This window comes from Lithobates pipiens, unplaced genomic scaffold (genome assembly GCF_037356315.1).
Source record: "Lithobates pipiens isolate NorthernLeopardFrog02 unplaced genomic scaffold, aLitPip1_a1.2 Scaffold_16, whole genome shotgun sequence".
Classification (NCBI taxonomy): Eukaryota; Metazoa; Chordata; class Amphibia; order Anura; family Ranidae; genus Lithobates; species Lithobates pipiens.
Window position 1 is genome coordinate 475263048 of NW_027507748.1, and position 15153 is coordinate 475278200.

At 46.8% G+C, this 15153-nt stretch overlaps 1 protein-coding gene across 1 annotated transcript in view; it reads left to right on the top strand.

The window, feature by feature from the left end:
* The window catches only part of ITGBL1 (integrin subunit beta like 1), a 403213-nt gene that overhangs the window by 239645 nt on the left and 148415 nt on the right, over positions 1-15153 (top strand). The window contains exon 6 of the mRNA XM_077482967.1: positions 1129-1269. Within this exon, the coding sequence (XP_077339093.1) occupies positions 1129-1269 (141 nt within the window). The remainder of the gene's footprint in view (positions 1-1128; positions 1270-15153) is intronic.

The window sequence follows — 15153 nt, forward strand, 5'->3', positions numbered from 1 at the left end:
TGCGCCGCAAATATGGCGGTAAAAATAGCGGCGTTTTACCGCCCACGCTATGGGTGGTGTGGTGTGAAAGGGGTCTTAATGTTATATTTTTGGCATCAGCACTTAAATTGTTTTGGTTATGATAAGGCAAAATGTAGAATAAAGCCCTCCACTAAAAAAAAGCTACATGGAAAATTATAAGATGAGAAAGCCACATATTTTTATTTTCTTTATTTTTTTCTCTTTGTTCTTTATATATATTATCTATGCAATTAGTGACACAGAAATGATGCAATGAGGGAGAGCTGCTAAAAGAATTTAGTCCCATTCAGTCAGACATGTTGTGTAATGTTGAAGATGATATGTCACTTATTCAAAACGTGCTCTCAGCATTGACTGAAAAATGAGGGCCAGGCGAATCTTCCTGTTATCATTTTGGCATTTTCCCTTCCTTTTGAGTTTTGTGCATTTTGCTCATATTAGCATGTTCCCATTCATCCTTATGTTATCCCAATAATAAAAAACAATTGCAAAGCAACATCAATAATGATCCTCCCACAGTGGCGGTAACAGGCCCTCTTTGTTACGCTACTCTCTCTTCTATCAGCAATTTCCTTGTTAGCACATTAGCACTGAACTACAACTAAAGAGCTATGTGTGCTGATTTTTCCTCCCCCAGTCTGAGCTCTGCTGTTTAGGGGATTTTTAGGGGCTTTCAGATAAAAAAAATAAAACATTAATGATGTAGTATAGTGAGCCATACTGTTTCATAGTTTCATAGTTTCATAGTTAGTAAGGTTGAATAAAGACACCAGTCCATCCAGTTCAACCTGAGTGAGTGTCTATCCCTATCCCTGTACATTACACACTCACATTGGTCCCTACCCTCAAGGAGCCCACAATCTAAGGTCTCCATTCATATACTAGGGCCAATTTTGGACAGAAGCCAATTAACCTACCTGCATGTCTTTGGAGTATGTCTTTCATACCTTCCTAGAGTTTAACTTTAGGTTATATAATTATGCAACTACTGTGATTCATTCTAAAATAGTAATGCTTTATCCTGCATATGGCAACAAATATACTAGGACAAACTTTTCCATGCGATTTACTTTTGAAATAATTTGTTTTCTTTTATTTTTGCTTAAGGAACGTGTGTATGTGGCGAATGCACCTGCCATGATGTGGACCCAACAGGTGACTGGGGAGATATTCATGGTGACACCTGTGAGTGTGATGAAAGGAACTGTAAATCTGTGTATGACAGGTACTCTGATGACTTCTGCTCAGGTAAGGAACGTTCGCTCCAAAGTACAATGGCAACGTTTGGGCCAACAGAAAAATGTATGTGATAACATTGGAATATATTAACCATAAATTTTACTTTACAGAATTGCGCTTTCAATAACAACGGCAAGCTTTCAAACAATTCATAGTTTAAAGAAATTAAATTAACAGGAATATTGCTTCCTGTGGAGTTAATTGAGCAACACTACAGGTATCTATCTAGTGCCTAAAACAAGTAATAAAAATGTACATCTAAAAAAACAAAAAAAAAGTTCTGCACCCTGTGTGTATGCTGAAATTGTCAGTGCTTTTCATTTGAATTGTCATTTCATTTGAACTTGAAAAAGTATTCATACACCTTGAAATGTTCCACATTTTGTCATGTTACAACCAAAAACATAAATGTACTTTATTTGGATTTTATGTGATAGACCAACACAAAGTGGCACATAATTGTGAAGTGGAACGAAAATGATAAATGGTTTTCAACATTTTTTACAAATAAATATCTGAAAAGTGTGGCATGCATTCGTATTCAACCCCATTTTTTCTGATACCCCTAACTAAAATCTAGTGGAACCAATTGCCTTCAGAGGTTAACTAATTAGTAAATGGAGTCCACTTGTGTGTAATTTAATCTCAGTATACCTACAGCTGTTCTGTGAAGCCCTCAGAGGTTTGTTAGAGAACCTTTGTGAACAAACAGCATCATGAAGCCCAAGGAATACACCAGACAGGTCACAAATAAAGTTGTGGAGAAGTTTAAAGCAGGGTTGGGTTATAAAAAAATATCCCAAGCTTTAAATATCTAACGGAGCACTGTTCAATCCATCATCTGAAAATGGAAAGAGTATGGCACAACTGCAAACCTACCAAGACATGACGACCCACCTAAACTGATTGGCCAGGTAAGGAGAGCATTAATCAGAGAAGAAGCCAATAGGCCCATGGTAACACGGAGGAGCTGCAGAGATCCACAGCTGAAGTGGGAGAAACTGTCCACAGGACAACTATTAGTTGTGCACTCCACAAATCTGGCCTTTATGGAAGAGTGGCAAGAATAAAGCCATTGTTGACAAAGTCATAAGAAGTCTTGTTTGCAGTTTGCGAGCAACCGTGTGAGGGACACAGCAAACATCTGGAAGAAGGTGCTCTGGTCAGAAGAAAACATTTTTTTACTTTTTGGCATAAAAGCAAAATGCTATGTATGGTGGAAAACTGACACCTCACATCGCCCTGAACACACCGTGTGCAAAATGACACATGGTGGTGGCAGCATCATGTTTTGGGGATGCTTTTCTTCAGCAGGGACAGGGAAGCTGGTCAGCGTTGATGGGAAGATGAATGGAGCCAATCTAGGGCAGTCTTAGAAGAAAACCTGTTAGAGTCTGCAAAAGACTTGAGACTGGGGTGGAGGTTCACCTTCCAGCAGGGCAATGACCCTAAACATACAGCCAGAGCTACAATGGAATGGTTTAGATCAAAGCATATTCATGTGTTAGAATGGCCCAAAGTCCAGACCTAAATCCAATTGACAATCTGTGGCAAGACATAAAAAATACTTTTCACAGACGCTCTCCTTCCAAGCCGACAGAGTTTGAGCTATTTTGCAAAGAAGAATAGGCAAAAATGTCACTCTCTAGATGTGCTAAGCTGGTAGAGACATCCCCAAAAAGACTTGCAGCTGTAATTGCAGTGAAAGGTGGTTCTACAAAGCATTGAATACATATTCACGCCACACTTTTCACATGTTTATTTGTAAAAAAAATGTAAAACCATTTATCATTTTCCTTCCTCTTCACAATTATGTGCCACTCTGTGTTGGTGTATCACATAAAATCCCAATAAAACACATTTACATGGGGTATGAATACTTTTTCAAGGCACTGTATGCAGGACAGCGGTCATAAGACCCTTGCACACTGTACCACTGTGATTAACAGCTTGCAAGTTCCAAAAACAAAACAAGACTATATTGATATTTGTATCAATGTACATTGTACAATATCACTGAGTACAAGTTTGATTTACCACTTGCCGACTGCTTTGCGCATATTTACTGCGGGAAGGTGGCTCAGCTGCGCAAACCGCCATACCTGTATGTCAGTCTGTGTATGTGGTACTGTGGACATGCGTCCGGCGGACTCGATGTCTGTTGACCACCCGTGATAGTGGTTAAGAGAGGCAGAATGGGGATCTGCCTATGTAAACAAGGCAGATCCCTGTTCTGACAGGGGTGGAGAGAGAGATCAGCTGTCCCTAGTGATCAGGAACAGCGATCTCTCTCTCTACTTCCACTCAGTCCTTTCCCCTGACAGTTACTAACACCTCCCTAGGGAACACTTAACCCCTTGATAGCCCCGTTAACCCCTTCCCTGCCAGTGCCATATATACAGTGATCAGGGCATTTTTTTTTAGCACTGTTAACTGTATTGGTGTCACTGGTCACCAAAAAGTGTCACTTAGGGTCAGGTTTGTCTGCCACAACATCACAGTCCCTCCAAAAATCGCTGATCCCCAGCATTACTAGTAAAACAGTAAAAAATAAAAAGTCCCTAAATCTTTCCCCTATTTTGTAGATACTATATATTTTGCGCAAACCAAATAATAAACGCTTATTGCAATTTTTTTTTAACAAAAATTTGTAGCAGAATACATATTGGCCTAAACTGATGAAGCAATTTGTATTTTTTATATATTTTTTTCAGATGTATCATAGCAGAAAGTAAAAAATATTGTGTTTTTTTTTTCAAAATTGTCAATCTTTTTCTGTTTATAGCGCAAAAAATAAAAACCACAGAGTGGATTCAATATCACCAAAAGAAAGCTCTATTTGTGTGAAAAAATAACATCAATTTTGTTTTGGTAAAATGTGAGCGTGTAATTGTCTGTTAAACACTTAAGGACCGTTATACGCCGGTACTTTGACATAGAATACTGAGGTTATGGCAGCACAGATAGCTGCCATAACCCCATTATATTCTTAATAGTTGGATGGTCCTCTTTCTGATAAAAGTGGTCTCCGTGGCGCATTTGCCACAAAATCACTTTTATCGGGGGCGGGAGAGGTGTCAAAGTTTGTCGCCATTCCACAAGCAGGCGCAATTTTGAAGCATGACATGTTGGGTATCAATTTACTCGGCGTTACATTATCTTTCACAATATAAAACAAAAATGGGGTTACTTTACTGTTGTCTTATTTTTAAATTAAAAAAAAAAATTTTTCAATAGAAACTTGAGCTTGTAAGTCCACTGCACAAATACTGTGTGACATAGATTATTGCAATGACTGCCATTTTATTCTCTAGGGTGCCTGAAAAAAATATAATTGGTTGTTCTCAGTAATTTTCTAGCAAAAAAAAAAAAAATGATTTTAACTTGTAAACACCAAGTTTGAAAAAAAGGCTTGGTCCTTAAGTGGTTAAAGCAACGCAGTGCCGTATCGCAAAAAAGACGGCATGGTCATTAAGGGGTAAATCCTTCCAGGGGGGAAGTGGTTAAACATGTACTACATGAGATATTGCAAACTGTAACCAGAAAGCTACAACACTGATAAAACTATCAGCCTGTCCGCTGTCCAAGAGCAAGTGGTGGGGGGGGGGCCCTAGACATGAATTTTCACAGGTTATCAAAATGTGGATTAAATGATTACTTAAGACCATTTGGCTTGCATTTGTCAGCTCATCACAAAGATGAGGAGCCACAGGAGAGGATATTCATCCAAATTGAGAAATCCACGTATAATGGATCAAACAGAGTACCAAATGAAAAACCTTGACTACAGAATGACTGACGTGCTTCAGCTGCTGTACCAACCACCCAACTCCATAATTGCCCCTTCCCATTAAATGAGACCACACCTTCCTTTGGAGTATTTAGTGGCCGTAGCAGCCTCTTTATTAATCAAAATATAATAATTTAACGTATAACAAAATATCAACAAAACATAATTTAACTTCAAACCCCTGAACGCGTTGGTCATCTGCAGTAAAACTCCCCCTCTCCACCCCATTAGCATATCGATCCAAACAAGCACTGCGGTAATATTCCTTTAACTAGGCCTCAAGCCGACATGCTGGCTCAAAGACACCGAACTATTTACCGCAGTGCACCCATTCACCATCAGCCATATCAACCTTCACTATATGGCATATCATCAACGAGCCCATATCTGCAATGGGTCCCGCATCAACTTCTCTGTGGGGAGGGGCTATCTTCCTGTACCTGCATCGACCAACACCCGCCACCGCAAGCAAGGATAACACCTTATCCTTGTGAGCACCGCCACACCCTCAAGGCACGCTCCACCCCGTCCTGTATGCCCAAAGTCCACAAATCAGTGCCCACATCATTAAGGTGTACGCCATCCTCTTTAAGGTACCGCCACGTCTCAACCTCCAACACTGAATGCCGGACCGCCAACCCCCCATTGCGAACGACGAAACGACTGATCTCCTGATTAATTTTCCTACGGGCCTTGTTAATTTTGTCCACAGACCTGGCAAAACGCCACGTGGTCCTGGCTATCATGTCCGACCATACTATGATCATGTGGGGAAAGGCCGCCCGCAGTCGCAAGAGATCGTATTTAATGTCCCGCGTGACATCCAATTTGGTGCGGAGGCCCAAATCATTGCCCCCCACGTGTAACACTAAAACATCCGGGGCCCTGTCAAACCCCGCAAAACGGCTTACTTCACGTACCATTCTGCTCCATAGCATGCCGGGAAACCCAAACCATTTTACACACGCCTCCAGTCTGGATATCCCCAACTGTCTGCCCCCTGGCCTAACATCACCCCTCCTGGCACCCCAGCAGACGTATGAATGGCCCAGAATCCAGACCAATCCTGGCGCTGCATCTGAAAGAAAATAAAACACAAACCCAAATCACAGTAACTGAACATGTGTAACACAGACCCATGCCAACACAGCCCTCCCCGGCTAAACCTCCACCAGTTCCGGCCTCACGTAAGACCGAAACCTCCTCGACTCCCAGCGGCCAATCCTCTTGACCGCCTCCTCGTCCAAGCCCCACCCTACAGCCTCCGTCACCGCCCCAATCCGGAAAGAATGTGAGGAAAACCGTTCCCCTTCCAAACCCAATGCCGTCAGGCACTTCCTAAAAACCCCTATGAACTGGTACCGCGAAACAAACTCCCCATTCCCATGCATCAACAACGGGCCCGGACTATCCGGCCGAGCGTTCAAGAATTCCCTCAAAACCAACACTGGGCAAAGCTCGCAGTCATGAATCGCGAACACCACCACGTCCTTCCCTTTTCCCATCTGATCCGTCTTCGATCTCCGTATCCGCATGCGCACCCGGTCATCCCCACACCAAACGTCCTCCAGAAACAAACCACCCGGCCCTGTCTTGGAAGGGCTGACCAATTCCCCTATACGAAACGCCCCGAAGAACGCCAAGACAAAAGCGGCCCTGAACAACATCCTCTCGTACTCTGAAAAACACACCACCCCCAACCGGCCACAAAGTCTGCCCAACAACTCGAAGGACACCGGTCTCCTGTCATCCTTCCGCAGCCTCCCCTTCCGATAGCCCTTCATAGCCTGCCGCACCCAAAAATCTTTTGTAAAGTCATGCTCCCCCCTCAGTTTAAACCAAAATGCCAAACCTGCCAATTTCTGCCCCATCCGGGACACCGAAACCCCTTGCTCCAAGTTCCTGGACACAAAATAGATCACCATCAGCCGCCTGTCTCGCACATCCGCCCCCACCTGCAACCCCAAAGCCTCCCATTCAGCCCATGTCTTCTCGTACGCCGACCAAGTGCCCCCACTCACCGACCGCCTGATCCAGTCGGAAGTTCGTCCAACGCAATCTTCCACAACTCCTCTGGGCAGGGCGCCCCCTGGACGTCCGCCGATGGCGCCAGCTCCCGGAACCTGTCCCACTGAAAGCGAGACAGTGCGTCAGCCACAACATTCTCCACCCCAGGTAAATGCACCGCATGTATAAAGATGTTCAGTTGCATGCATCGCAGAACCAAATGTCTCAACAGCCTAACCACCGGCGGCGACGTCGCCGACACCCGGTTGACCTGCACCACCCCCAAATTGTCCACATGGAAACAAACCTTCCGATCCCGGAAGGACTCCCCCCAAAGCTCCATTGCCAGCACCACAGGAAAGAGCTCAAGCAGCACCAAGTTCCGCAGCAAACCCCCACCCGTCCATGCAGCGGGCCATGGGCCCGCACTCCATTTTCCTTGAAAGAAGGCCCCGAAACCCGTGGACCCCGCCGCGTCCGTGTAAAGCTCCAAATCAAAATTGCTCACCGGCCCGGCCATCCACAGCGCCCGGCCGTTGAAACGCTCCAGGAACACATGCCAAATCCGCAGATCCTCCCTATGATCCTTCGACAGACTCACGAAGTGTCGCGGGGAATCCACCCCCCCCGTACTGGCCGCGAGCCTCCTACTGAAGACCCTACCCATGGGAATTATCCTGCATGCGAAATTCAACTTCCCCAGCACAGACTGAAGAGTCCTGAGCTGCACCTTCCGCACGCCTACTAACCCCCGGATCTCCGCCTTCAGCGCTGCCAACTTGTCATCCGGTAAGCGACACTCCATCACCTCCGAATCCAACACAATGCCCAAAAAACTGAGTACCGTCGTCGGCTTCTCCGTCTTCTCGGGGGCCAGAGGAATACCGAAACTCCGCGCCACCCCTTCCAGCGTTGTCAGAAGCACGGCGCACAGCGCCGACGAGGCCGGACCCACGCACAGGAAATCATCGAGATAATGGATGACCGAATTCACTCCCGCGACGTCTCTGACCACCCATTCCACGAAGGAACTGAACGTCTCAAACAGCGCACACGAGATAGAGCATCCCATGGGCAGGCACCGATCCACGTAGTATTCCTCCTGCCACCGACAGCCCAGAAGCCGAAAACTCTCAGGGTGCACCGGCAGCAACCGAAAGGCCGCCTCAATCTCCGTCTTTGCCATCAACGCCCCCCGGCCATAACGCCGCACGCAACACACCGCCGCATCAAAAGACGTGTAGGAAACAGCGCTCAGCCGGGGGTCGATGGCATCATTCACCGAACCCCCTTTCGGATAGGACAGATGGTGGATTAAACGATACTTACCCGGTTCCTTCTTCGGAACCACCCCCAATGGCGATACCACCAGGTCCGGCAGGGGCATCTCCGAAAAAGGGCCCGCGATCCTCCCCAAAGCCACCTCCTTCCGCAGTTTCTCCGAAACCACGTCAGGATGAAGCATGGCGGACCGCAAGTTCCTGGACACCGGGGGGACCGTCCCGAGGACGGCCGGAATACGAAAACCCTCCGCAAACCCCAAACCCAGAAGCACCGCTGCCTCCCTATCCGGATATCGATCGAGAAAAGGACGCATCCTTTCCAGTCTCACCGGCGTCATCCCTCTTGTTTGAAGGCTCCCCGGCCCTACCCCGGCCTTGTTTGAAACAGCGCGACACTGGGTGGGCACCCCCACAACCCGAGCACTCGTGCTTGTACTTGCAACTCCCTGCGAACCGGCAACTACCTTCATTGTACTGCCAGCAGACTCCCTTCTTGCGAACGGCCGATTGACCGGAAGCCCCTGATCCACCGGCCCCCCCCTGAAAAAACTGACTCGTAGTCCTCGCCGACGACATAAGGCGCATCCACAGACTGATATCCTTATGATCCCAGCGAAGAGCAGGTCGAATCGCCCTCCGTTGCCGAAACTGCTCGTCATATCGCAGCCACGCCAATCCCCCGTAGACTCTGTGCGCTTCCCCTATCGCATCCAAGTAGCAAAATAGAGCAGAACAATGCTCTGGATTCTTCTCCCCAATCACGCTGGCGAGGATCACGAACGCCTGCAGCCAATTCGGGAAGGTCCGCGGGATCAACCGGTACCGCCTCTTCTCCTCGTCCTCCTTCTTGTTGTCCTCAGGCTTGACCCTATCGAGGTTGAACTTTTCCAGGGGCAGCAGAGAAAATATCTCCACGTATTCCCCCTTCCAAATTTTTTCCCTGACCTCCTGTTTCAAGTGCGCACCCAACGGCCCCTCAAAACACACATATACCTCGCACCTCGCCGCGTCCGCCAACCGAACCAGGTCCTGTTTTTTTGTCGCCTCCCCCGCTTTATCCCCTGCGGCCCCAGCTGGTGCCGCCGGCACGGCAGCCACCACCTGGTCCCCTGAGCCAGGAGCCGTGACCGTCTCCGCCGCAGCCGGCACGGTCGCCCCGGCTGTCACCCCCCCAGCCACCGGCGGAGTCGCGCCCGCAGCCCCTTGAACACCCCGAGCACCACCCACCGGAGCGGTCCACGCCGTCCCCGGACCCGCCCCCCCAGCCTCCAGCCTCCCAACTAGTTCCTTGAGTCCCGCCAGGAGGCCCGCTAGCCCCCCATCCGCCGGGACGCGGTCTCTCTCCCGCTGTGCCAGATGCGGGGCAAACGGGGCGGAAGCCCCCCCGCCACGGGCAATACCCGGATCACCCCCCTCCCCCCCACTACCCGACCCCCCCAACCAACCCGCCCCCAGGACCCCTGAAGTATATCTGACTTACCGGGCCGCCTGGAAGGATCGCCTCCAGCCGCCGAACCTCCACCGACCACCGACGGAACGCCATCCGGTCGCTCCTCTTCGGACGATGACAGTTCGCCTTCCGACCGGTCCTGGGCAGCTGCTCCATCCCCTGGTGACATCCGTCCACTGGGCCCCGCCCGGGCAGCCGACGAAACGCTCTTGGGCCGTCCTCTTCTCCGCCCCACCGCCGACTTCAAAACAGCCTTCCCCCGGCTTTTCACCCGCTGCTCCGCAGCCGTGGGCTCACTGTGGCATGGCGGCCGCCGCCCCACTGGATTCTCGTCCTCCGTCCCCCGCGCAGTCCCTCCGGCAGCACGGAACTGCCTACTTCGGCGTAGCCCCGCCCCCGCAGCGGCTGCGCTACGAGACGGGCCAGGATCATCTTCACGGCGGACCGCCGCACTGATGGAGGCCGGCGCCGGACCGGCCACCGACCCCACGGAGCTGCGCCCAACCCCCCATCCGCGGCCCGAGGCCTCCACTGCCCGCCGGGCTGGCCGTTTTGCGGGCGGCTCGCAGGGGGCGGGGCCAGCAGACCCCGCATGGCGAAGAGGTGCAGGCCTGGGGCAATCAGGGGAGAACCTGGCCGGCGGGCGGGACCGCCGCACCCGGGCCGAGCCTTCCCCCTCTGTTCTGTTACTGTCCCGGTCCCCCCCGAGGGCAGCCGCCACTTGTTCTTGGAGCCACCGCTCCCCGTTCGCCGCCGCCGCGGCCCGTAGCTGTGACACCAGTTCCCCGAGCGAAGAAGACATCCTGCCTGGTGAACCTTGCAACTTCCACTGACGCCGGGGCGTAGAGCGCGCACACGTCCTAGCGCTGACTCCGCCCCCCGGCCAATCGCTGCAGTCCGCTGTCCTCATGCCAGCCCTGCTCCTACGCCTTGCTCTCGTCTGCGGGCTGTGCTTTAAGAGGCCAAAGTCTATTATTTAACTGGTTACAATAAGCAGGGCAAAGAACAGCCAAGGAGTTTCAGGGGCCAAAAAATACCCCTTCATCAAGGCTGGGGCATGGTCACTTTTGCTGTGAACACCAGCATTGACTTTTGTTTATAACATCTTATTTTTGCAGATCAGTCTGCTTAGGATTTTTTTGAGTCCATTTAAAATGAAACTATTTCACCTAGCCCTAATGAAGGGGGATGTTGTGTCCCTGAAACACATTGGCTGTTCTTTCTTCTGCTTGTTGTATCCAGTTAAACAATAAGCCTTTTTGGGCACTTAATGATTTTTTTTTTTTTAGTTATTAGTTGAACAATAAAGCCTTTGGACCTTTGGACTTTTATGCCCTGTACACACGGTGGGACATTCCGATGACAAAATCCGTCTGATTTTTTCCAACGGATTTTGGCCCAAACTTGTCTTGCATACACACGATCGCACAAAGTTATCGTAAAATCCGATCGTTCAGAACGAGGTGACGTAAAACACGTACGACGGGACTATAAAGAGCCCAGCAGCCAATAGCTTTCATCTCATAATTTATTCTGAGAATGCGTGGCACTTTGTGCGTCGGAATTGTCTACACACAATCAGAATGTAAACGATCAGATTTTGTTGTCGGAAAATTTTAGATCCTGCTCTCAAACTTTGTGTGTCGGAAATTCCGACGGAAAAGTCAGATGGAGCCCACACACGATCAGAATTTCCGACAACACAGTCCAATCGCTCATTTTCCGTCGGAAAGTCCAACCGTGTGTACAGGGCATTAAGGTTTTTTGGGGGGTTTTTTGCCGCTCTTTTTACCCATTATTCTCTCTCTGAAGTAGCCTTCCGTTGGAAGATTCTCAGGTTTGGATTAATTGTATTGTGGTCAGGTAACAGGCTAGACTTCAGAAAAATTTTGATAGCATTTAAATGTACAGTACTTGTGTCTGCTAAATAGCAACAGTGCCTAAAATGTAACAGTTCTCTTGTAGTGGTGTCATTATACTGTATGTAACATAACATGTTTTTTTTTTTTTTTTTTTTTTTTTGGTAATTTGGTCCCTTCAGTGATCTACTATGTCATTATTTAATTAGGTTGTCAGGCATATATTTTTAAGGTCTTTAAGATTTTGTATTTACAATTTTAGTTACAATGCTGTTTAATTTTAATAGTGTGTAGAGGTTTCTATACTATTACTATATGCTGAATATTTTATGTTCACTAAAGCCTTTTCTTATATATACTTTTTTCACACATGAAAAAATTAATCAGCTGGCAGAGGGCTGGGATAAAAAAGACCATCATTGATAAAAATGAATGTCAAGGCATTGATAACAGGGCCATAATTACTTTGTGTTATGCTGCTGACGTCACGGGACAGCAAGACCAAGACTTGAGCTGTCACATCACATCAGCAGAGCCATGGAAAGCAATTACAGGAGGCCATTATCAAAGGGCTATCTTTTATTGCACGTTTTAATCATTATTCAAAATCACTTCAGATGTACAGTAGTTTAAAATCTTGCAAGCAGGAAATACCCTAGAAAAAAATTGCTGAGAATACTTTGCACACACAACATGTTCATAGTAGGAGTTAGGTAATGTGTCATTAATATTGAGTAAATGCCTGATGCACATTATTAATTTATATTTCATTCAGCAGTCTGTAATGACAGACCCGTAGTCATTTTTTCTGAAGAAGCAAAGTAAGGTGAAAGCTTTGACTGGCAACCTTTGGTGCTACTTTATGGAGATTATTTAGTGAGGCAAGATGTAGCAATTCATAGTAATCACTCATATTTTAGTTTAGTATAGTCACATCTGCAAAAGATTATTTCTGATTGGATGCATAAATGTTGCACTTTGCAAATCATCAGTGTTCTTTGTGTTGCCTTAATGAATTGGGTCATAGATGCAGCTGCAACCTAGAAAATATTAATAAATTTACCGTTACCAGTATCTATGTCTGTTCTTCTGAGAAGCAAATGGAACCAAAGATTTTATAATACAGGTACACAATTTGAGGCATTTAGGTTCCATTAAGATAGGCAGTTTCAGAGCTGGATTACTATATATCCTAATGAGATTTTGAGTAAAGCTTTGGACCTCTATAATGCCTTACAGGGACAAGCAGTTCTGACATTTCATCTAAATATGTATCTCTGTATATGACAAGTTAGACAATGCCTCATGGAAAACAGATATTCAATACTGGTTTCATCACATAATGCATGGCTGCTGTGCATTGTAGTGTCTCATTACAATAGCACTCATTGAACATGAGTGGTTGGCAGGAGCCCATAAATACTGCCAGTCATGTCAGCCCTTGTAGAAAATGCTGGAATGTGTGATTCTAATCATTATTATACCAGAAGCATGCACCAGCCACCTTGATTGCATTAATTTCCCTCCATCCTAGAGGCGATTCAGTTCGCATTGTGCGCTATACAAGTATTTCATTCATTCATTCATCCTAATTCCTCCATAACATCAGAGTCCCCCTTTCATGTGGAAGATCCCCCCACATTACGTCAGAGGTCCGAACACATGACCACCCATCACAATCACAATAAAGTCACCTCTATACACCAGAGGCCCCCCCATCACCACAGAGTACCCCCTATCACGCCAGAGTCCCTCCTATACATGAAAGCCCCTCATCACATCATAATACCCTCATTACAGAGCCCCCCCCCCATGATATTAGAGTCTCCACATCACATCAGAGTCCTTCATCACCACAGATTTCCCCATGGAACACAGAGTCCAGCCTATCCATCTTTGATCCAGGGAAAACTGGGTCTTGTGCTTGAAGCACCCCCCAGGGGACCCAAAGGGCACCCTGGTTGAAAAATACTGTTACACACATATACACTGTGCATTTGTTTGAACGTATACACACTCACACACAAATAATAAAATACATTCGATTTAAAAAATAAACGATTTCTTTATCCACTTGCCGACCGAAGATGCTATAACCCCTGTATTTTCTTCTCCCTCAGGTGTATGACTTTTATATAAAAGTGATCCCAGCGGCGGATTCACCTTGGGGTCACTTTTAGAAATGGCGGGAGAGGTGCGCCCCCTCCCTTCTCTCTAGCCACTTCCCAGTGGTTCCCAGGCTTATGAAACCAATTGGTGAGTCTGGCATTGGCAGTATTTTCCCATAGAGATGAGCGACGGCAAGATGGCCACCGCTCATCTCTAAAGCCCTTGGAGGACCAGAGCTATGTCACTTCCCGTTCTCATTTCTTGTAAACAGTATTTTTTTTCTTAAAGCAAAATATAAAAAATGTTTTTAATCTTTTGCTTTTAAGGCTAGAGGAGAGATTTGGGGTATTTTAGACCCCAGATCTCCTTGTAAATAGGACCTGTCATTTTGTATTGTTATCACAAGGGAAGTTTACATTCTTTGTGAAAGCAATAAAAGTTTAAAGCATCAGCGTAAAAATAAAAAAAGTAATAAAATACATTTAAATAAAGTTTTTAAAACGCCCCCTATCCCCACATGCTCACACACAGTAGTGAACGCATACGTATGTCACGCCCACATATGTAAATGCTGTTTGCATCACACATGTGAGGGATTGCTGCAAACGTCTGAGCGAGAGCAATAATTCTGCTGCAAACATGTCAGGGGCTGGCCTTGGTTTATGAGAATGCACTACCAAGGAAGAAAGGCCATACACCGATGACGTCACTGGGCTAAATACAATTTATTCAGCCATACATGCAAAGCAACTCCTCCCTTATGAACGTAATCATAGAGATGATTATGTTTAAGCTTGTAGTTCAGCCATCTCTTCCTTGGCATTGAGAGGACATTAATTCTGCCCAAATTCCCAGCTTTATGTACACATATGCAGCCTAAAAAAATGCAAGGAACCTCCGTCATGTTTTAATGTTGCCTGCTGACTCTCATCCGTCTACTGCTCTCCAGACCTTTAGCAAACAGACTGTCTTTTGTTACAGCCAAATATGTCAAATTTGGCTAATGTCTCCAGAGCACCTGTTGCCAATTTATTTTGCAGCAGTTCTTGTTTTCATGCATAGGTTATTCACTTTGCCAGGTTTCCAAGTCAAAGGTCCAGCTTTTAGCCATACGTCTTCAATAAAAAACACTCCTAACCAGACTTCTCCAGACTGTTGATTGTGTACCAGGTCTCATTCTTTCTGCCAAGTCTAAAGCTGGTCATACATGGATCAGTTTGTTTTATTCAACCAGCAGGTTTAGCTTTCCCCATCCACACACTAGATGTGAATGGGGGAATCCTCCCCACTGTGTCATTGAATTCTGACAGCAGGAAGACTCCCCCACCATCAGAATAAACAGATCAGTGCTGCAGCCTATTGCGCTTATCGAGTGATATAATTTATATGGGTAGT